At 37.2% G+C, this 22,742-nt stretch overlaps 2 protein-coding genes across 2 annotated transcripts; both read left to right on the top strand.

The window, feature by feature from the left end:
* The first annotated feature begins 15,753 nt into the window (after positions 1–15,753).
* On the top strand, positions 15,754–16,557 carry LOC143610773 (uncharacterized). The gene has a single exon (XM_077085159.1). It carries the CDS (start codon positions 15,754–15,756, stop codon positions 16,555–16,557), a length of 804 nt encoding a protein of 267 aa, XP_076941274.1.
* A 1,644-nt stretch (positions 16,558–18,201) lies between these two features.
* Positions 18,202–18,720, top strand: LOC143610774 (uncharacterized). The gene has a single exon (XM_077085160.1). It carries the CDS (start codon positions 18,202–18,204, stop codon positions 18,718–18,720), a length of 519 nt encoding a protein of 172 aa, XP_076941275.1.
* The last annotated feature ends 4,022 nt before the right edge of the window (positions 18,721–22,742 follow it).

A 22,742-nucleotide genomic window follows, 5' to 3' on the forward strand; every position in this document is an offset into this window, starting at 1 on the left:
AAATTCACTCAAAAGATTTCCATTTATATAATGTTAATCATACAAAAGGATAATCGATTTAGGGTTTTCTAGGAATCCTAAGACAGCCGTCATACAATATTCTCTCAATTAATGTGTCCTAAACATTCTATTTATAGGCCTGCCAACCTAGGACAGCTGTCATTCCTTCTAGAAACCCTAAATACAGTCATACATATTCAAATTACATATTCAAAATAAACTAAGTGTAAAACAAGTCTTCCGGGAAGGCTTTGCATCAATCTTGTCTTACCGAGTGTGCTCAGCCATCCTTCATAACTTGGTAACATAGAAGTGTGCTCGGGATCAGTTTCCGGGTAGACTTTACTTAAAGAATATTTTACCAAGTAAAATACTCACCGAGTAGACTTCAGTCTTCTTGAATTTATCAGACTTTGCCCAGACAACTCCTTACGAGCAACCTTGTTCTTCAATGATCCATTTCAGCTCTTTGCTATAAAATAACTTATTAGCAAAGTGTACTCGGGTGTACTGTTCCCTGCTTGAGCTGAACCTTGCCCGATATTACTTAGAGATATTTCTTTAAATTATCAAGCATACTTGGATCATACTTATTAGTGAATACCTTGCCCGGTCTTCCAATTTCCTGGGTTCTTGGACTAGGTTAACAAAAACCTTACTCGGAAGAGTAAAATACTTGGTTCTGAAGAACAGACTTGCTTGATAAAGTGAACCTTACCCGGATTTACATAAACTAGTGTACCTTACTCGGCAATGCACTAATTTGCAAACCCTACTCTTATATCCACTTAAGAAGAGTAAACGAAGTAAACCTTGCCTGGTAGGCAAAGTATCATACTAGGCTAAGTAAAACCTTGCTCGGATGTCTAAGGTGTGCTCGGATCCATTACTTAGCGAATTTAGAGGAGGTTGAGAAGATTCCAATCTTCCATGTACTTCATTTAGGTCAAATCTTTGACTCAACAATCTCCCCTTAGGTCAATTTCTTGACCCAATAATACGCCAGAGTATGACGTACAGATTGCCCAAAACACATGTGACACTATTAAGTGACAATATTATCATTAATTAATTTAAACATCAAGTACACAAGTTTGTAACAATAAATACAAGGAAAATACAAGAACAATTAACATCTTGACCATGTATTAATATAACCTAAGTACTAATGTCTTTGTCACGGCAACATCTTCTAAATAAGGTACTTGTAGCATATATATATATAAAATAAAGGTCAACTATATGAATGGTTGGTGAGTTCACACAAGTTTTGATATAAGTATATATAAATCTACAATTCCATGAACAAGTGTAAATGAGCAAGTAATGTCCTTTCCAACTGGGATTGTGCACCAGCGTACTCAGATAAGTGCAAGTAAGGTCTTTTCCAGTTGGGATTGTGCACCAACGTACTCGGATAATGAGGCCCTTTTCCACTCATAACAACAAATGTATTGAGCGCAAAGGGGGGGCGTATGATCATACTATATTGAAGTAATCCATGTGCAAGTAATTTTGAGCAAGTAACAAGTAAACACACAAGTCCATGTAGCGAATTGTAGTTTGTAAATAATGAATAAACGAAATTGAAATTTGGATAGGATATATATGCTACCCCCAAAAGTAATAAAAGAGTAACAAGGGGGTGTGAGAAACTCACCTTGAAGTTGAAGACAAAATTGAAATAAAACTTAAAGCGCGTAAATGAAACTGAAGCAATTGAACTTCACGAACTAAACTTAAAAGTACAAAATAAATATTAACTAACGACTTATAACAAGTAGACAAATCAGGTTTTCGGGATTTAGGAGTGTTTAATGTCCATATTATTATGGAGTTGAATATTATAGTATTATTTTATGCATTAACGAATTTTATCGAATTAATATTTTAATATTAAATTTCGAGATTAATATGTTAACAAAATTTAAAGTTACGAACAAAAGTATATTTAAATAAAATATGTTTTACGAGTTTTAAACAAGGCTTGACGAGTTTGAAAATCTATAGAGATCATGAATTATGGATCATTAACGAAATTTTATGTAGAAAATAATTTCGTTGTCGTGTTATAAAGTTTAACGCAAAAATGATTATTTATAACATTAATCGGGTTTTCTAATGAGACTTATCGGAAACGAAATTCGTGGTTTTTAGGTGTAATATGATAAATATAATTTGAAACTAATTTTATTTAACTTAATACAATTTTTTTTTATTTATATAATTTTTATAAATTTTATTTGATTTAATATATGGTAGAAAAATGTTTAAAACAAAAATAAAAAGCACAAACGGCCTGACCCGGATTCGAACCCGGGTCCTTCTGCCCACATTCTCATGAACGAACCAGTAGACCAGACTGTTTATTGTTAATAGATTAGAAACAGAAAACCATTTAACTTAATTAAGCTTCATGTTTATCTTCTTCACCTAAACCCTAGGATTTCAATTACTTTAATCAGTTCCATGTTTGCCCAATCTGTGTTAGGGATTTTGTTAATAGGATTAAAAGGATTCGAAACCCTGTATTAATTACCTGTAGGTACGTCGGAATGATGGTGAACGGCGACATGGCCGGAACGCTTTTTGACGAATGATATCGAGGTTTTGGTGTGTTTGTTTGTACAAATTAATGTTTCAGCAAGTTTATATGACACCACATGATCTTTTTATACTAGAATTAGGAATGTATTGTATTAAATGATCGTTATTATATCTTTAAAAGAAAGGTCGACGGTTTGATGATTAATTCGTGTTAATTAGGTGGCTAATGGTGAAATTAATAGTATATTATTGCTTGGCGTTAGAGGAGAAGTCGTTTAGAAAAATTTAAAGGGTTAAATGAGGTCTTGAACGCGGCTTTGGTCCTTGCCGACGCCGGAATCCGGTGGCCGGAGGAGTTGGCCGGAAAAACGTGGAAACGGGAGGGCTGCTGGGATGTTGTTGTTGTTGTTATTATTATTATTATATTATATAATTAATTTCATATTTACAGTTAAGATCCCTCATCTTTCATTCTATATTTAAAACATATATAAACTGTAATTACCATTTGAACCTTATACTTTTAGATATCATATGAATGTAATAAAATGCTATGGATTATTTTTATATTATACTCGGCTAGTTTGCGACTAGTTTAATTATTGACATTAAATATCGGAGATTCGTTATTTGAACAAAAAGACTAGTAACGAACGGATAATAACATAAACCATAGGAAATGTTATATTCATGGTAGTCAAATGACAATAATACGTTGAACCAATAAACATGTCTATTTAACGAATACAATTATATAAAAAACGACGTATGTCACATAAGATGAATGAAAAGAAAATTTATTATATATAATATATATGAATGAAAACCGAAAATTTAAAATGGGTTGGATTTTCGGGTTTGAAAAGTAACGAGTGTTACATGACTTACAACTTTTGGAAATTTCGTCCCGAAATTAAAATAAAAGTAGAAATTTTAAAAGAGAACAACTAATACATAGAGTTGTTTGAAATTTTAACAATTTTATACATACATAATTAAAATAAAATAACGTCGATCTTTGAATGACCCGTAAGAACGCCACAAATAGAAAATATGACAAGGACACTTATATGTAGGATGTACCAGCGGCGTATCCACCATGCCCTTATCATATTGTATTTGTCTCGTTCCCCAAAATCATTCTAAGTTCCGAGTTATTTCACACAACTAGACTTATTATATTTTCCATGCGAGGACTTTGATAATTACGTGTCGACCCATACTTAACTTATTCGTCGGATGGTCCATATAACGTTCCCTATTGTGTGGTTTTAAGACATAGACCTTAGATAAATAAATAAAATTCTCATATATAACGTTAAAAATAAAAAATAATTAATTAAAAGGGTAAAAAAATTACAAAACACATTGTTATGCCATTCAGGCCAAGGACAACACGAAAACACTAAGTCAAGTAAAAGAAATCATCATAGTATGAACCAAGTAAACGATGTTGCAAACAAAATAAAGGAGGAATGAAATTAAAGAATGCAAACATTTGAGTTATGAACATCGTAACATGTAATTGAAATAATGGGGTTGATAATAACGTGGTAGGTAAACATAGCATTTAACCAACGAAACATAAACATGTAAATTGATAACACATTGGGTTTGAGAATAGCTTAAATAAACGAAACTTTTGAGTATTAAGTTTGTGAAAAGAAACATTCCAATAGTAACATTCAGTTTATCAAAGTAAACAATTGAAATTTCGAAAACAAAATAAAGCATTTGTTCCGGATTGATTAAATCAAGAACAACAAAATGGTTTAAATAAAAAATCGATTGAAAGATAAGTACATGAATAAACAAAACAATTTTTATAAAAATATAACATAACATAAACTCGGCATGTACATGGGACACGGTCCCGGTTCTAAGTAAACAAATTCGTTTGGAGAGAACCGGTCACCGATAGTAAAATGTAGAAACAAAATGAAAATATGGTTTCTATTAGGTAACTATGTACACATACATGTTCATAGTCCGAATTTCCACATAACAGTTACGTTGATGGGAAATTGGTCATAGATCCCAATGTAACAAACGTAAACCGATCCACAAAATGCGACTAAGGATGATGTACGAATTTGTGTTTCTTAAAATACAAACGAATATGGATCAAAGATCAATGAACAATCGAAATAATCGTCGTAAACAATATTCTAAAGAAGTGGATTTAAAAATCACTTTGGGTACGTCCGAAAAATACATGAAGGAGAAGTTAAAGAAAACAAAATGTATCTTGCGACGCTTGTCTTCTCGAATGTCGATTTATTTGGGGTATGAGAGGTTGACGTGGGAGGAGGTGCCATGATTTCTTATCGTAAACTCATTGGCGTTTAACGAAGGGGAAAGAAAGGAAGGGAAAATTTTAATTTACGAAAATCAGTTGTAAATCGTGATGCTTTTAAATATCATGGGGAAATAAAATTTATTCTATTTTATATAGATAAAATATTTTTTAGCTATTGCTAAGACTTGCAAATTTTATGAAATTCTAATCGTAGATACAAATGTTTTTTTTTTCGACCAGCGACCTAGGAAGTTAGATTACTTGACTTGTTGAATAGGAAATTACATCAAAGGGCTCAAAACTTGTTTGAAGCAAATATTTTACTTTGACTATTATTATATTAATAGTAGTGACGATGATACTAGTAATAACTAGTGGAAGTGCCCGCGCGTTGCGGTGGGGTCGTATTAAGGAGTTGGCGATGGCATGTTTGTTGGTATATCCATGGGACCAGTTGAATCAGTCGTACAAGAGTCAAGAAGCGACTAAGTGTGTGTGTGTGTGTGTGTGTGTGTGTGTATACGAATAAGTATATAGGTATTGGATCATTTCAGAAGTTTTTTTACAGCGAGAAGTGCGAGAAGTGAAGGTGTAACTCCATTAATCCCTAATTTCACTTCCTGTCTTATGTGTAGGTGTGTTGTGTTGGTGCATATGTATGTGTGTAGGTACGTATGTTTGTATACGTGTACGTATGTTTGTATATGTGTATGTATGTTTGTATGTGTGTAGGTACATAGGTTTGAATGTGGCTCGATACATTTATATGTTTGTAGGTAGGTTTGAATGTGTAATTAAGACATAAATACAGCCAACCTACATATATGTATGTAACATCATATAAAAGGGAGTGAAATTAGGGATTAATGAAGTTATACCTTCACTTCTCGCACTTTTCGCTGTAATATCACTTTTCGCAAGATCAATCCCCTAAGTATATATATATTAAACTTTGTTTAGAGTAAAACTAACTGAAGCATTATCATCGACTTCCTTGATCATGAACTAACTTGATAACATTATTTACCATTGATGGACTCTTGGACCTGTTACCCAAATATTTTTAGTTACATGTATTAATAATCAATCAATTATAACTTAACAGAACGATTAAGCCACATTTGATATTTTGGGTCAATATTTTTCAACCCAAATGATAAACCCAAGAAACCGGTTTTCAAAAACTTAAAAACCAAATGAAGAACCTGCAGTTTTGTCATTCTTTCTTCTTTATGTTGAGTTAGCATGACATAAAGCGATTTATTTCCATTATGAATTTGAACGCTAATTGGTATGACAACAACCATCTTCCTATCCATACCCGTAAATTATATATTAAGTCTAATGTATAGTCAAATTATATTAATTACTTTGCACTGTTAAAATGTGTTCTAACATTACACATTTTAGAATGTCATAAGATTTTTTAGGAGTTAAATGCAACAAAGAAAGAGCCTCTACTATTTCCATTATTATCCAACATAACCTATTAAATTATCTCATGTAAATAATAATAGAGCTAACCTTAAAAATAATTGAGCTACAAAGCGACAAATATTGCATGAAACAATTGTACCTAACTCAAAAAACAATAAATACATAATCCAATGTGCCTTATGTGACATGTGGTTGTAGAGATTATTTTGAGTTGGCGTGTGAAAGGCGTCATACACCTGATGGGCTTATGCTAATTCAAGTCACAAAATTTTAGTTTAAAATGTCACTTACAATTTGAGAATCTTTTAAATGAGTTAAAAACAACGTATAAAGAAAGACCCTATACTATTTCCATTATTGTGCAACATGACCTATTGAATTAACTAAACTCGTATAAATAAAAAATTTAAGTAAACCTTCAAAATAATTGAGCAACAAAGTGACAAACATTGCATGAGGCAATTGTATCAAAGTCAAAAAACAATTCATTACATAATCTAGTGTGCCTTATGTGACATGTGGTTGTAAAGATTATTTTCAACCGGCCTGCGAAAGACGTCATATATCTGATGGGCTTATGCTAATTCAAGTTGCATTTGGTCCACCAATTATGTTTCAAATATCAACACCCTAAACTTCAATTTATTTATCGAATCTTATTCATTTGTATAGCAGTTACTCATGTATTATCAAAATTCTAATCTGTGATAATCAAAATTCTTATTTGCATTAAACCTGATTTTATTTCCCACATATCAATTATAAATCAACAACACATAAACCAAACAAGAAATCAGAGTATCGAATGGAAACGCCGTAGGGAAATGGCATATGATAAAAGTAACCACAAAATAATAATGAACGAATTGGAGGCTCGATATAGATACAAATGAAGATGATAGAACCCCACCCACCGCCTTCAATCACGAAAATGGATGGTTGGGAGTCAGCAACGCACCAACGTAGTATATATAGGATGAATTGAGAATGACAATTGATGATGAAATAATTAAAAACAATTCAATGGCAATCAAATGGATTAATGATCAAACTGTTGGGAATGCAGACGAAAGGTTGCTAATATAATATAATATAATATAATATAATATAATATAATATAATATAATATAATATAATATAATATAATATAATATAATATAATATAATATAATATAATATAATATAATATAATATAATATAATATAATATAGATGTATTTAATTTAATGTAGTAATAATCCTTTGCATGCCAAGGGATAAAAGAGTAATCACAATAAACGTAAGGCTTTATGAACTTGTACAATAGGCTTGAAGAGCGAAATAATGTAATTGCAAATTACTTTTTCTATACAATTGTGAATTGTCTCTTTTGTCCTTGTCCTCTAATTGTGAAATTACCAAGGTTGTCCTTCACTCTTGCTTAATAATATAATATAGATAATATTACTAATAATAATTATAATAAAAATATTAACGATAATAATAATAATAAAACTTTTAATAATGATAATATTGATAATTACCATAATATTAAGAATGATGATGGTGATGGTACTAATAACAACAATAGTAGTAATATTAATAATGATGATAATATTAATAACTTTAATAATAATAATAATTATAATAATAATAACAATAATAATAATAATAATAGTAATAATGGAGATAATAAATTCTTTTTAAGGAAACTCCCTTTGACTGAAAGTTAAAAATAATTGAGGATTTGGGATTAGGCGCGAGGTGTTAGTAAAAGGAATAAAATGTAGGAAAGTATGCAAAAGAAATTATATACGAGTTTGATAAGTTTTGTAAAAAAAAATCTAAGTATTGAAACCGGAAAATCGTATAAGGTCGACAAAGGATGCGGGGTTAAGGTATTGCAAGACGAAAACAAGTTTGGCCTTCCAAAGAATGGCAGATGTGTTCGGGTCACCCTAATGATGGCAGACTTGAAGCACGTGGTCAAGCATATGATCAGGACAAACGGTTAAGTACAGGTCTTGCAATTGGGCTAGTGGCGTTGAGGTTGGGTAGGTTTTAGCAATAAGTGGTAATTGAATCTACCACAGATTGAAGTATATCAACCTTTCAGGGAAGTAAAGTGGTGGGATTTACAGATACTGTACAAATGGTGTTTTTCATCATGAGGCTTTTCTGTTGGGTTTAGTTTGCGTTTCCAAGAATGGTGCTGGGTTTGAATTTAAATTTACTATAGCGGTGAAGGTGTGTGCGGTCAAATGTGGGGTGATTGGGATCGTGGAGGCCATTTGTTAGTGCACGGTTTCGGTGTCCGTAGCGATAGAATAAGTTATAGGTTGTCTAGTATGTGTATTTAATGTATATTGTAAAATAGCCTATAAATAGGGAGCTCATGCTCATAATTTAGCAGATAACTTGTACATAGTTTAAGTTATTCTCTCTATAACCTATCTCCACCATAATGTATTTCATCCATATTTATCAATAAAGTATATATTTAAAGTATCGATTTCGTGTTGATGCATTTTATTAGCGGCTAGATCTTGGTCTCTATGACGTTCTCTCAATTGATATCAGAGCAGGAGCTGCTCTCGATGCATCAATAATAAGGTATTGAATCTGATTTATTTTCGTGTTCTTCATGTTCTTCAGGTTTTGGTCAGATCTGGAGTAATTTAGTGTGTTATTGGTGGATTTGTTGGTGAATTCGTGTTTATTGATGGAAGAGGGAACTTCCTGTGTAATCTGGTGTTGAGTTATGGTGTATTGAGTGATTCACCATGGAAGAGCATGTTAACTTTTGATTCGGTTTATGATGATTTAGTGAGTGTTAAGTTAATTGGATGATGGATTTGTGTTTATTATTGAAATCCGCATGTTTCTGTGGATTTTGGTGGTTAATTATGGGGTATTGAAGGTTTTTCCATGAAAGAGCATGGTTTCGGGTTGATTTATTTGGTGATGAATAAGTGATTGTTAAGTTAAACTGATTATGGATTCGAAATCGTGATGAAAATCCGGGTGTTCGGGTAGAATTTCATGATTTATGATGGTGTTTTGATGATTTCACCATGGATGCAGCTTGAAAAATGCAGATTCCGGCCAGATCTACTTTTTCCGGCCACCGTAACTGATTTTTCCGGCGAAATTCGTTTTTCCGGCGAGCAGTTCAGATCCAACCTGATTCGTTAGTTACTGTAGCTACTTCGTTAATGATGTTTAACGAATCTACTGTAGCAATTCGTTATGGAATTTTTAACGAATTAGGGTAATTTGTTAAGTTAAATCGTTAAGTTAAAGTAACGAATTAAGGTACTTCGTTAGTGTAATTCGTTAAGTTAAAGGTAACGAATTAAGGCACTTCGTTAAGTTAATTCGTTAAGGTATTTGTAACGAATTAAGGCAATTCGTTAAATTAATTCGTTAAGGTATTGGTAACGAATTAAAGTAATTCGTTATGTGTATGACGAAGTGGAAATCTTAACGAATGGGATGCCATTCGTGTAACTGTTATAACGAATTAGAATGGTAAGTTACAACGAATTGAGAAGATTCGTTAAGTATGTGACGAATCAGTGAATGGTTGACGAATGGTGGATATCTATAACGAATTGGAGTTTAATATATAATGAATTTGAGAGCACGAACTAAGTTAACGAATGAGGTGGATATTTATAACGAATTAGAGAGGTGATTCGTTAAAAAAAAAGTAAAATGGCGGGAAAAATTTTCTTGCGCGAATTTTTTCCTTAATACTTCTCGTGATTGAGATTTCATTCTCGAAAATTTTGGCGATAATACTTATTTTTCGAAAATTTTCGGTGAATTTTTGGCGGGAAAATCGGGAAAAATTTTCTTAATCGAAATTTTTCTGGGATGTTCCTAAGGTATTGTAAACTCTTCGTGTAAATTTTGGTAATATATTTTCCGGCCGACTGTTTATGCGTTTTCAACTGGCCGAGGGGGAGATCTCGTGTAATTTAAGGAGGAGTGTGTTTGTTAGTGAACCTTGAAGATTATTTAAGACCTTGCCAAATTTGTCAAGAAAAGGAGGAGATAAAACTTTCATTTGAGATTATTTGGCTTCCTACGTGTGCAAGGTTTCTTAGAAAATTACTGCATTTCGGGTGGTAATTCATGCTTGCAAAGCTACGTTTGACTGAGTTCAAGACTGCAAGTGTTCTTCGATTGGTGATTGATTTGTTCAAAGATTGAAACCTAACTATGTGGGATACGAGTGTCTGTTCGTTTACTTCTTTCTGAGGGACTTGATCCTGACTATGTTGGCTACGAGTATACGACGGATTACTTCTGTTGAGGGGGACGATTCTCGAATGAGTTGATCTTATTGAAGAATATACGAGTCTTGTCATTGGATTGAAGAATTTGATCCTATTTGGGGTTTATTAATGGAGGTTGGAACTCTAAATCTTATTTCCAAACATTAGTGCATCTTTGCGAATGGGATGTGGAAGAGCTTCAAAGGGTATATTTGGGATACACGTTATCAAGAGAGGGAAAACCGAAGTGAAAGATGTTGAATGATCGAGTTCTTCACGAAGATGTGTGACGAGGTTACACGTAAAGATATGTTTTCTTTACCGGTGCTGACAGATATCTGATGACTTGCTGCTGATTGTTAAAAGATTGAACCATATCATACGCCAGTGGATGATCGGTATGATCTCCAAGAGTTGCTCACTTTGAGGCGGAGATCTAATATGGGAAGCTACAAGTTATTGGTTTGCTGAAAAAGATTTAAAGATTGTTTGTCTGCACAAGCCCGAAAATCATCAGTCCAGGGGGGAGTCTATTAGTGCACGGTTTGTGACTGGTGATTTGCAGTTAAAGTATTCAAGGATTAAGTATTCGATAGCTACGGAAAAGGGGGAGTCTGTTAGTGCACGGTTTCGGTGTCCGTAGCGATCGAATAAGTTATAGGTTGTCTAGTATGTGTATTTAATGTATATTGTAAAATAGCCTATAAATAGGGAGCTCATGCTCATAATTTAGCAAAGAACTTGTACATAGTTTAAGTTATTCTCTCCATAACTTATCTCCACCATAATGTATTTCATCCATATTTATCAATAAAGTATATATTTAAAGTATCGATTTCGTGTTGATGCATCGTATTAGCGGCTAGATCTTGGTCTCTATGACGTTTCTCACCATTTGCTTGATATCTTGGGTTTTCATTTTACGAGTTGAGTGTGACAATTAGGAAAACAAGAAGGCATGATACGAAACATTAAGAATTCACCTGACTTGGGATGTAAGTATGAAAACGACTAATAGATACATCAATGAAAAACGAGTAAATAAAAGAAATAGTATGAAACAACTGATAGTTGGAATTCCCATGAAACGTCATGAGTTCCCACCTTTTAATAAACGAAACCTCATAAATTATTGAATAATCATATTGAAAAAGTATTAAACTTAATAATAAATAGTGATCGAATTGAAAATCGAGTGTTCATGAACATGATTTTTCGATTTTTTTTTCAATTCTAAAACATAATAAACATAATAGTAAAATAATAAAGTAATCATTTGAAATTCGGTAATCACTTTTTGAACTTTTAAAATTTTAAGCCGTAAATGAACGTGGCCGTAAATGAACGTATAAATAAAGAAAACGTGTCACAAAATTTTAAACTTAACTATTCTCGTATGAAAATGAGCAATTAAATCGAACCGAAAGCTGGGTATTCGTGTACAGACTTCCAGTTAAAACACATTGTAAAATATACAGGAGTGCAACCATATTCTTTTCACAAAGAGAACATGGTCACGTTTGAAAACTTAAAGTTGTGATTCATATGGCGTTGAAAGTGGTATGCTTTGGCTTAATAGAGTTCATGCTCTTTCCTAACTCTCTAGGTAAGCGACCGGGTCCTGCGTCTGATTGGGATTTATACGCATTGCTTATCCTTAGGTTTCAATAACCTTGGTGTCAAGAGTTTCGGAAAACAGGCACGTCCCCCTTACAGTTACTACATACCCGCCATAAAGAACCATCTTTAAGAAGAATAAATATCTGAACACCACAATGAAAATCAATAATTGAAAATGTTGGAAAAATCTTTGCTTTTTAGGCATAAGCCTTGGACTTGTGTGTGCTTGTGTAATTGAAGTAATTGAATCATTGATATAATAGTAACAACTAAGTGCTTTGAACCATTACATAAGGCCCACATAATTTCTATTATGCAACCTAAGCAATTAAGCAAATAAACTATAATTAACTAGAACACTACGTCTAATGTCCTATCTTATAGTCACGTCTCTGATACCAATTTGTAACACCCCGGCTAAATCGGAATACGCCAGAGTGTGATGTACAGATTGCCCAAAACACATGTGACACTATTAAGTGACAATATTATCATTAATGAATTTAAACATCAAGTACACAAGTTTGTAACAATAAATACAAGGAAAATACAAGAACAATTAACATCTTGACCATGTATTAATATAACCTAAGTACAAATGTCTTTGTCATGGCAACATCTTCTAAATAAGGTACCTATAGCATATATATAAAATAAAGGTCAACTATATGAATAGTTGGTGAGTTCACACAAGTTTTGATATAAGTATATAAAAATCTACAATTCCATGAACAAGTGTAAATGAGCAAGTAATGTCCTTTCCAACTGGGATTGTGTACCAACGTACTCAGATAAGTGCAAGCAAGGTCCTTTTCAGTTGGGATTGTGCACCAATGTACTCGGATAATGAGGCTCTTTTCCACTCATAACAACAAATGTATTGAGCGCAAATGGGGGCGTATAATCATACTATATTGAATTAATCCATGTGCAAGTAATTTTGATCAAGTAACAAGTAAACACACAAGTCCATGTAGCGAATTGTAGTTTGTAAATAATGAATAAACGAAATTGAAATTTGGATAGGATATATATGCTACCCCCAAAAGTAATAAAAGAGTAAAAAGGAGTGTGAGAAACTCACCTTCAATTTGAAGACAAACTTGAAATAAGACTGAAAGCGGGTAATTGAAACCGAAGCAATTGAACTTCATGAACTAAAATTAAAAGTACAAAATAAATATTAACTAACGACTTATAACAAGTAGACAAATCGGGTTGTCGGGATTTAGGAGTGTTGAATGTCCATATTATTATGGAGTTGACTATTATAGTATTATTTTATGCATTAACTAATTTTAACGTATTAATAAATTAATATTAAATTTCGAGATTAATATCGAGCTTGGATATTATAACGTTTATGGGATTTTGATGTCAACGGCATATTTTATTTTGACAATAAATATGTTAACAAAATTTAAAGTTACGAACAAAAGTATATTTAAATAAAATATGTTTTATGAGTTTTAAACAAGGCTTGACGAGTTTGAAAATCTATAGCGATCATGAATTATGGATCATTAATGAAATTTTATGTAGAAAATAATTTCGTTGTCGTGTTATAAAGTTTAACGAAAAAATGATTATTTATAACATTAATCGGGTTTTCAAATGAGACTTATCGGAAATGAAAGTCGGGTTTCTAGGTGTAATATGATAAATATAATTTGAAACTAATTTTATTTAACTTATAACAATTTTATTTGATTTATATAATTTTTATAAATTTTATTTGGTGTAATATATGGTAGAAAAATGTTTAATAGAAAATAAAAAGCACAAACGGCCTGACCCGGATTCGAACCCGGGTCCTTCTGCCCACATTCTCATGAACTAACCAGTAGGCCAGACTGTTTATTGTTAATAGATTAGAAACAGAAAACCATTTAACTTAATTAAGCTTCAAGTTCATCTTCGTCACCTAAACCCTAGGATTTCAATTCCTTTAATCCGTTCCATGTTTGCCCAATCTGTGTTAGGGATTTTGTTAATAAGATTAAAAGGATTCGAAACCATGTATTAATTACCTGTAGGTACGTCGGAATGATGGTGAACGGTGACATGGCCGGAACGCATTTTGACGAACGATATCGAGGTTTTAGTGTGTTTGTTTGTATAAATTAATGTTTCAGCAAGTTTATATGACGCCGCATGATCTTTTTATACTAGAATTAGGAGCGTATTGTATTAATTGATCATTATTGTAACTTTAAAAGAAAGGTCGACGGTTTGATGATTAATTCGTGTTAATTAGGTGGTTAATGGTTAAATTAATACTATATTATTGCTTGGCGTTAGAGGAGAAGTCGTTTAGGAAAATTTAATGGATTAAACGAGGTCTTGAACGCGGCTTTGGTCCTTGCCGACGCCGGAATCCGGCGGCCAGAGCAGGTGGCGGGAAAAACGTGGAAACGGGAGGGCTGCTGGGATGTTGTTGTTGTTATTATTATTATTATTGTTATTATTATTATTATTATAATATATAATTAATTTCATATTTACAGTTAAGACCCCTCATCTTTCATTTCATATTTAAAGATATCATATGAATGTAATAAATTGTTATGGATTATTTTAATATTATACCCGGCTAGTTTGCGACTCGTTTAATTATTGACATTAAATATCGGAGATTCGTTATTTGAACAAAAAGACTAGTAACGAACGGATAATAACATAAACCATAGGAAATGTTATATTCACGGTAGACAAATGATGATAATACGTTGAAACAATAAACATGTCTATTTAACGAATACAATTATATCAAAAAACGACGTATGTCACATAAGATGAATGAATAGAAAATTTATTACATATAATATATGAACGAAAACCGAAAATTTAAAATGGGTCAGATTTTCGGGTTTGAAAAGTAATGAATGTTACAAGATTTCCCCACCACCTTTGACCAGCTCATGGACCGGGTAAGAGCTTTTCTCAAGGGAAAAGATACAGGGACGAAGCTTCGAGAATGGGAAACTAAAAGGGTTGTCCCCACGACGAGCAGTGGAGGAAAGTTTGGGGGAGGAACGAGTCCCAGCAAGGGAAGGTTTCCTTTCAATAAAGCTCGATTCTCCCCATACCGACCTCCTGCAACCGCTACCTATCAACCTTTACTCGCGAGATTCTCGACTAACATACGACCCGAAGGAATCCGCTACAGAACGACATATGAGGAGAGACGTCCTCCGACTCCGGGAGACATCCTTTTAGCAGACAAGGCTAAATACACTACTAAGGCGGTTAGCCCATTCAAGCAGGCATACAAGACCAATCCGATGGGGGTATTGCAATTATCACAAAAGTACGGGGCACACCACGGCAAACTTCGTGCAATTGAAGAGATTGTGGGAAATGGCTCTCAAATCGGGGAAACTTCACCACCTTCCCGAGAGTCTCCTGCAAAGGTCAAAGAGGAAGACGATGACAAACACTACGTTGACATGGTCAGGAAAAGGGAAGAGGGTGGGGAAGAACATAGGATGAATGCCAAGAGGGGAAGAATGGAACTTTGGGCCGCCCACTCGGCGTGGATAAAAACGCCCCTTACTTTCCGTGAATAGCTGAAGGAGAGGCCCGCGAAATGCCACTCAACATATCCGCCAGCGTAGCGGGATACCGAGTAGCCCGGGTACATGTGGACGGAGAAAGTGGGGTAGAAGTTATGTACGAACATTGTTTTGTCCGACTCCAAAGAGAAATCAGAAGCAGGCTGGAGGAAGACGTATGCCCCTTGATGGGATTCTCGGGAGAGGTAGTGGAGCCCCTGGGCTCCCTCATGCTCCCTCTGACGTTGAGAGACGGGGAAAGAACACGAACGGTAAACCTCAGATTCTCTATGGTACAGTCCCCCTCTAAATACAATGTTATTCTAGGGAGGCCGGGTATGAAAGCTTTACGGGCTGTGGCGTCAACAGTGCACGGATGTATGAAATTTCCAACCCCCAAGGGGGTGGCCACTATTAGATCGTCGGCAGAAATCGTTGCTAGCATCGGTATGGGGAGTAAGTCTAAAAGGGTCCCCAAGGGAATTGAAGAATGGGTCCTAAACGGGGATTACCCTGAGCAAACAGTTAGGATTGGATCTCAATTGACGGACTGGGGAAAGGCTGGGCTCAAGGATATGTTGCTTCAAAATGCAGACGTTTTTGCATGGAGCCATGAAGACATGACCGGGGTCCCTGGAAACCTTGTACAACATAGACTTGACGAGTTCCACTGGATGGAACCCGTTAAACAGAAAAAAAGAAGCCTGGGTCCTCAGAAGAGTCTAGCAATTTTGGAAGAAACGAAAAAACTACTACGAGCCGGAATAGTGCGGGAGGTCAAATATCCTCGGTGGATATCAAACCCTGTGATGATAGCCAAGTCAGACGACAACTGGTGAATGTGTGTAGACTTCAAAGATTTGAATAAAGCATGCCCCAAAGACTCCTATCCCCTACCAGAAGTCGAGAATAAGTTAGAGTCTTTAGCACGTTTCCTGTTGAGATGTTTTCTAGACGCATACAAAGGGTATCACCAAATCTAAATGAGTCAAAAAGATGAGGAGAAGACAGCCTTCTACACCAATGAAGGAACCTTCTGCTACACCAAGATGCCTTTCGGGTTGAAGGACGCCGGAGCAACGTACCAACGATTCATGGATCAACTGTTTGACCAGCTAAGGGGGAAAAATGTGGAGATTTATGTGGATGACCTAGTAATAAAGAGTACCGAGGAAGATAGAATGTTGAAGGATATTAATGAAACCTTCCGGACATTGAGGGGGGCTAAACATGAAACTAAACCCAGGGAGATGCTCTTTTGGAGTCGAGGAGGGGAAGTTCTTGGTGGTGCTAGTAACCAAGGAAGGGATAAGGGCCAACCCGGAGAAAGTGGAGGTGCTGTTACAAATGGATCCCCCCCCCCCCCACAAGAGCATCAAAGAGGTGTAGAGGCTAAACGGGAGATTGGTGGCCCTCAACCGTTTCCTTTCCCGGATCACCGAAAGGACCCCCCCCCCTTTCATGGTTGTTTTAAAAAGAAGTCTCAAGAAGAACAAATGTTGGGATACGGAGGCCGATAAAGCCTTTCAAGAGTTAAAGGCCCACTTGTGCGAGCTCCCCATGATCGTGTCGCCCCGACCAGGGGAAACACTAATACTCTATTTATCCAAGATCAACCGCACCATCAGTTCGGTGCTGATGGTAGAAAGAGGGGAGGCACAAATTCCAATATATTTCGTCAGTCGCACACTCAAAGGCCCCGAGGAGAGGTATTCTCCCATCGAGAGGTTGGTGCTATCGCTCATTTACACAGCCCGAAAGCTGAGGTGATATTTCCAAGCCCACGAAATAAGGGTATTGACCGATAAACCTTTACAACAAGTGCTCACCAAGCCAGAAGTATCGGGAAGATTAGCCAAACGGGCAATCGAGTTGGGGGATCACAACATCGAGTATAAACCTCGGACGGCTTTTAAGGGGCAGGTGTTGGCAGACCTTATCACCGAGAATTTACCAGTATAGGATGAGGAAGACCCCGATCGGGGAGACCCTAAAAGGGAGTTATCCCGAGAGACGAAAAAGAGCCCTGGCCAACCCAACTGGACCCTCTACACTAATGGGGCCTCTAATGAAGACGGAAGTGGGGTGGGATTGATCCTTATAAGCCTCGAAGGTATCGAGCTAACATAAGCCATCCGGTTGGATTTCCCCATCACCAACAATGAAGCTGAATACGAAGCTCTGCTGTCATGCCTAAGGATGGCCTGCAAAATGAAGGTACAGCGTATCCAAGCTCATGTTGATTCGTTATTAGTGGCTAACCAGGTAAAGGGAGATTACGAAGCCAAATACCCGAAGATGATAAAATACTTAGAAAAAGTCAAAGAACTAAAGAAAGACTTTGAAGTGGCCGAGGTTTTGCATGTTTCCCGAATCCAAAACAAGAAGGCTGACGCCCTAAAAGTAAGTTGGCTTCAGTCGCCTTTGATCATTTGGCGAAAGATGTAAAAGTCGAGGTGGCAACACTCCATACACCGTCCATAATGGAAGTTGAGGTGGCAAGCGTGGAAACACCGGGGGATAATTGGATGACCCCGTTTGGGCAATATTTGGGAAAAGGGATACTTCCGGAAGATAGGCAGGAGGAGCACAGGCTCCGAATGCGAGCGTTACAATACGAGATGATTGAGGGAGCCCCTTACAGAAAATCATATATGGGTCCTTCCTTGAAGTGCATAGGTCCAACCGAGGCCGAATACGTAATACGAGAAATACACGAGGGAATCTGTGGAATGCACATGGGGGCCAAGATGGTAGCAGCTCGAGCCATGAGGGCTGGTTACTATTTGCCGGCGATGTTCTCAAGCGCTTTGAAGGAAATACAACGGTGCGATAGTTGCCAGATATACGCCCCCATTACTCGGAAACCTAAGTTGAATCTCATACCAGTGAGCTCGTCCTGGCCCTTCCAGAAATGGGGGATAGACCTGGTCGGACCTTTCCCCGAGGGAACTGGAAGAGCAAGGTTCCTTGTAGTCGTCGTTGACTATTTTATGAAATAGGTTGGAGAGAAACCTCTCGTGACCATCACGGGGCAACAAGTAAAAAGGTTTGTTTGGGAAAGCATTGTCTGCCGGTTCGGACTACCCCATTCTATAGTAAGCGACAACGGCGAACAATTTGCCGGATGCGTATTCAAAGATTGGTGTGAGCAGTTGAGAATCAGGCAAATATTCACATCTGTCGCCCATCCCCAAGCAAACGGGCAAGTCGAGAGGGCTGACCGGAGCATTGTTGAAGGGATCAAGAATCGCCTCGGCCGACAGAGAATTTCCTGGGTGGATGAATTACCTCACGTCTGGTGGGCTCACCGGACCATGCCAAAAACAAGCAACGGATAGACTCCTTTTAGCCTGACGTACGGCACAGAAGCTATGATACCCGTAGAAATCGGCCTCCCAACTCAGCGGGTGGTCATGATGGAACAAGATAACAAGAAAGACCTCAGGTTAAATTTAAACTTGGCGGAGGAAAGGAGGGAAATGGCAGCCCGGCGGGAGATCGAATATAAGAAGAAAATTGAGAAGTATTATAATGCCAGAGTTAGAGAAGTCAAGTTTAAAGTGGAAGACTTGGTGTTGCGAGAAAATGAGGCAAGTAGACAGGAGGACCAAGGGAAATTAGGTCCTCGGTGGGAAGGACCTTATCAAGTCGTTTGGGTCGGGGAAAAAGGGTCATACAAACTGGCATATCACACGGGGGAAGAAGTTCCACATACTTGGAACTTCATGCAACTGAGGAAATATTATGCTTGAACCCAATAAGGGATCAACGAAGCACACGATGGTATGGCCCAGAAGGCTTTTTGGTAACATATCTAGAACCGTGTAGCTCCTAAGAGAACTCAAGCGTTTAAAAAATAACCTCGGCACGAGGGCATCAACACATGGCAGCCAAGCTTAAAATGTCCTTTTTGTAACTTTTATGTGTGTTGTAAAATGATGTTATAAGTAATGAATCTTTTTAAAAGCCTCAATGTACATGCGCAAGCAACATTTCAATACATTCTCTCCGAGAGAACATATGAGCTCATAAAATCTAAATACATCCTTTATGCCAAGAAGGACATAAAGAAGGCCTCGCTGATAGGCTCAAAACCGGTTAACCAATCGAATACAAGAAACCATACCCGGGGAAAAGAATCCCCAAGGAATCATAACATTCCCAAAACATAACACAAAACTATCATTAAGTCCTACATCGCCTCACACGGCTACAATATTAAAACAGTCTTAACCTCCAAGAGGTAGATATATAGATTACCAAAATAAAAATAGTTCACAAAAGAGGATAACCATTAAACAGATACATAAACCATCACGAATATGGAGAAGAAGGATCGACCACGGAAGACAATGCCTTGATGTCGTCAACCGAAATATCAGGATCAGCGGACAACTGTGTCAGGATGGGGGGAACATGAGAATTATATGCACGACAAGCTACTTCAGCTTCAGCTTTTACAGTCCCAGAATACGTGGGAACTGCAAGTATAGGGATCCCTTGAGCAATGTGATCATACCCATCTTTGAGCCCATGTTGAAAGCCGAGGGAAAAAAGGGCTCGATTCGGCGCATCACGAACCTGGTAAGTCTCGCGACAAGCATGAGCCCTCTCATAAACCATCTCGAAGCCTTCCTTCACCATCCATGCACGATCCTTGTGGGAAGCTTTCACTTCATCCTGCAACCCTCCAACAGCCTGCTCCTGCTTAGCTCTAGCAATCTCAACTTCCTCCTTTAAGGATTCGTACTTCGCCCGTTCATGTTCAATGGAAGCTTCCAGCTAACAAAAAAAGGGGAGGGAAGGAAGATAGAAGATAAAGTTAGAAATTGAACAGCCCTGAAAAGAATACGAGATAGAGAAATCACCCGTACCTCAAGGATTTTCTGCTGGAACGAAGCATTTTTTGACTCAAAATCGGCCACACGAGTGCGGGAAGCTGCTAGCTCAGTGGTCAGAGAAGAAAGTTCGCCTTTCGACATGTTCAATGCTGTCTCTACACTGGACAACTCCAAGGCCCTCTCATCAGCAAAGACAACCTTCTGTTGAAGATCTGGATTTTTTGCCTGTCTTTCTCAGCAGCACGCTTTAACTCGGCTATCTCCTCTCGATTCTCACGAATAATTCTATCGGCATCAACTGAACTTGTTTACCCTTGGAATCAGCTTCGGGTCCTTTGGAAGAACCACCCTCAGCGCCCCCTTCAGCTTGGGTAACCACCGCGAAAGTAAAATCCCTCTCCAAATCAACAACCTCATGGGACGAGACGTGGGCAAGAGAGGAGGTGGAAGATTTACCTAGGTAAGGACGCTTGGCATTCCGAAGCCTACCCTTCACAGAAACATTGAACTTGTCCGCCAGAGGATTCTTCCTCTTGGGAGTATCTTCAAAGATTGGGAGAAGACTCTTACCAGGCGCCACCGCTTCTAATGATGCCGAGTTGGCCGGGGTACTCACATCTGAGCTGGAAGTTGGGGACACAGGGAGAGTCACAAACGCAGCGGCTTTAAGAGGACCCTTTTGAAGGGCTTCCATCAGACTCAATTCTACAAAATAACACAAAGATAACAATGAGACGCAATAAATGTACATATGAACAATAGTAGCAATAAGACAGTGGGAGACCCGATGAACGACCTCGCTCACCCTCGAGTATGGCCGGATGAGTCGACAAGTCAGACCATATCTCGCTCAACCCGGCCATATACAGCAAAGGTTCAGGATAGGTGGCCGCTTCAGTTTTATTTGCAATCAACCGTCTGTACAAGTGATCTTGGCTTGTAGGAGAACCCGGAGCGGAGTCATTAATAGCGGAGGAAGGCAAACGACGGTGATTCAGGCCAGGTGCAAAGTTCAGAGAAACAAAAAAGAAGCTATCCTTCCATTCTCAAGGATAAAACCCAGTAGGCATGTACGAATAGCAAGGATGATATTTTCCACCTGGACGCCTCTCAAAAGTGAACCAGTCGCCATCACACTTCAACCGATAAAACCTACGAAACAATGGCACCATGGCAAACCCATCCAAAGCTCGCCAAGCCATCTCAAAATGTGTGACCCGTAAAAAGCCCTAGAGATGTACTTGAGAAAAGGCCAGACGGTGGTGTTTCAATAAGGCTGTTTGGAAAATAGTAAGAGGATAACGAACGTTGGCACATTCCAGGTTTTTGGTGTAAATAGTTATAAGATCAGGACGGCTTAGAGCAGTTTCATCCGGTTTAGGAAGAACAAGTGATAGATACAAAGGGATGCGATACTGAGTGCATAAAGTGAGCATCCTTTCTTGATTAAGCTTAGAAGTAATAACAGACACGCCCTCAAGAATGATGATAAAAGGAGAATGGAAACTAACCTGGCATAAAGAAAGGTTGGAACGACAGGGAATGAGATGGAGAGTCACCGGAGAAAGGAAGAGGATATATTAAGGGTAAGAAAGTAGGTAAGGGGTAATAATGAAGGAAAGACCGATTTAAAAAGATTTGACAGCTTCTTGGGGAACGGTGAAAATTTGCCCCCTAAATGAAGGGGCCCAGGAAGAGATTGCAGGCCCAAGAGACCGTTTGGCCCAGGAAAAAGAAACAGGGTGTAAATGACAAACAAGTCCATTAACATTCTCATAAATAACAAGGTCAATGGACCGGGGGACTTGAAGAGGTGACCTCTAAATAAGTCCGGCCCAAAGATAGATAACCCATAAACAAGAGTACAGCCCATTAAACAAAGGAGCCCAAGCCCAGTCCAAACATTAAATGAGCGGGAATAATCTGATTAGGGGGGAAAGGTGATCACTGTGCAACCTGAGACAAAGTCAGACACCGCCACACACATGTTTTGAGGGGAAAGGCAAAGACCAGCAGGCAAGAGAGCACCCTCTGCAGGTTCGGCGGTGAAGAGAGAAATCCACTGGTCAAAGAGAAGAAGGATAAAGAAAGGTTCTCGGGAACCTTATATAAAGAAGGCAAAGCACAAGGATAAACCAAACTCATATTGTAATAGATATAGTACAACTTGTAATAATCAC

Source organism: Bidens hawaiensis, unplaced genomic scaffold, assembly GCF_021521415.1.
Source record: "Bidens hawaiensis isolate Kalapana, Puna unplaced genomic scaffold, B.hawaiensis_p1.1 tig00027812_1, whole genome shotgun sequence".
Lineage (NCBI taxonomy): Eukaryota > Viridiplantae > Streptophyta > Magnoliopsida > Asterales > Asteraceae > Bidens > Bidens hawaiensis.

Bases quoted from the DNA above. Each gene is read 5' to 3' on its own strand.
- LOC143610773 (XM_077085159.1), top strand. From the start codon at position 15,754: ATGCCACTCAACATATCCGCCAGCGTAGCGGGATACCGAGTAGCCCGG.
- LOC143610774 (XM_077085160.1), top strand. From the start codon at position 18,202: ATGGAAGTTGAGGTGGCAAGCGTGGAAACACCGGGGGATAATTGGATG.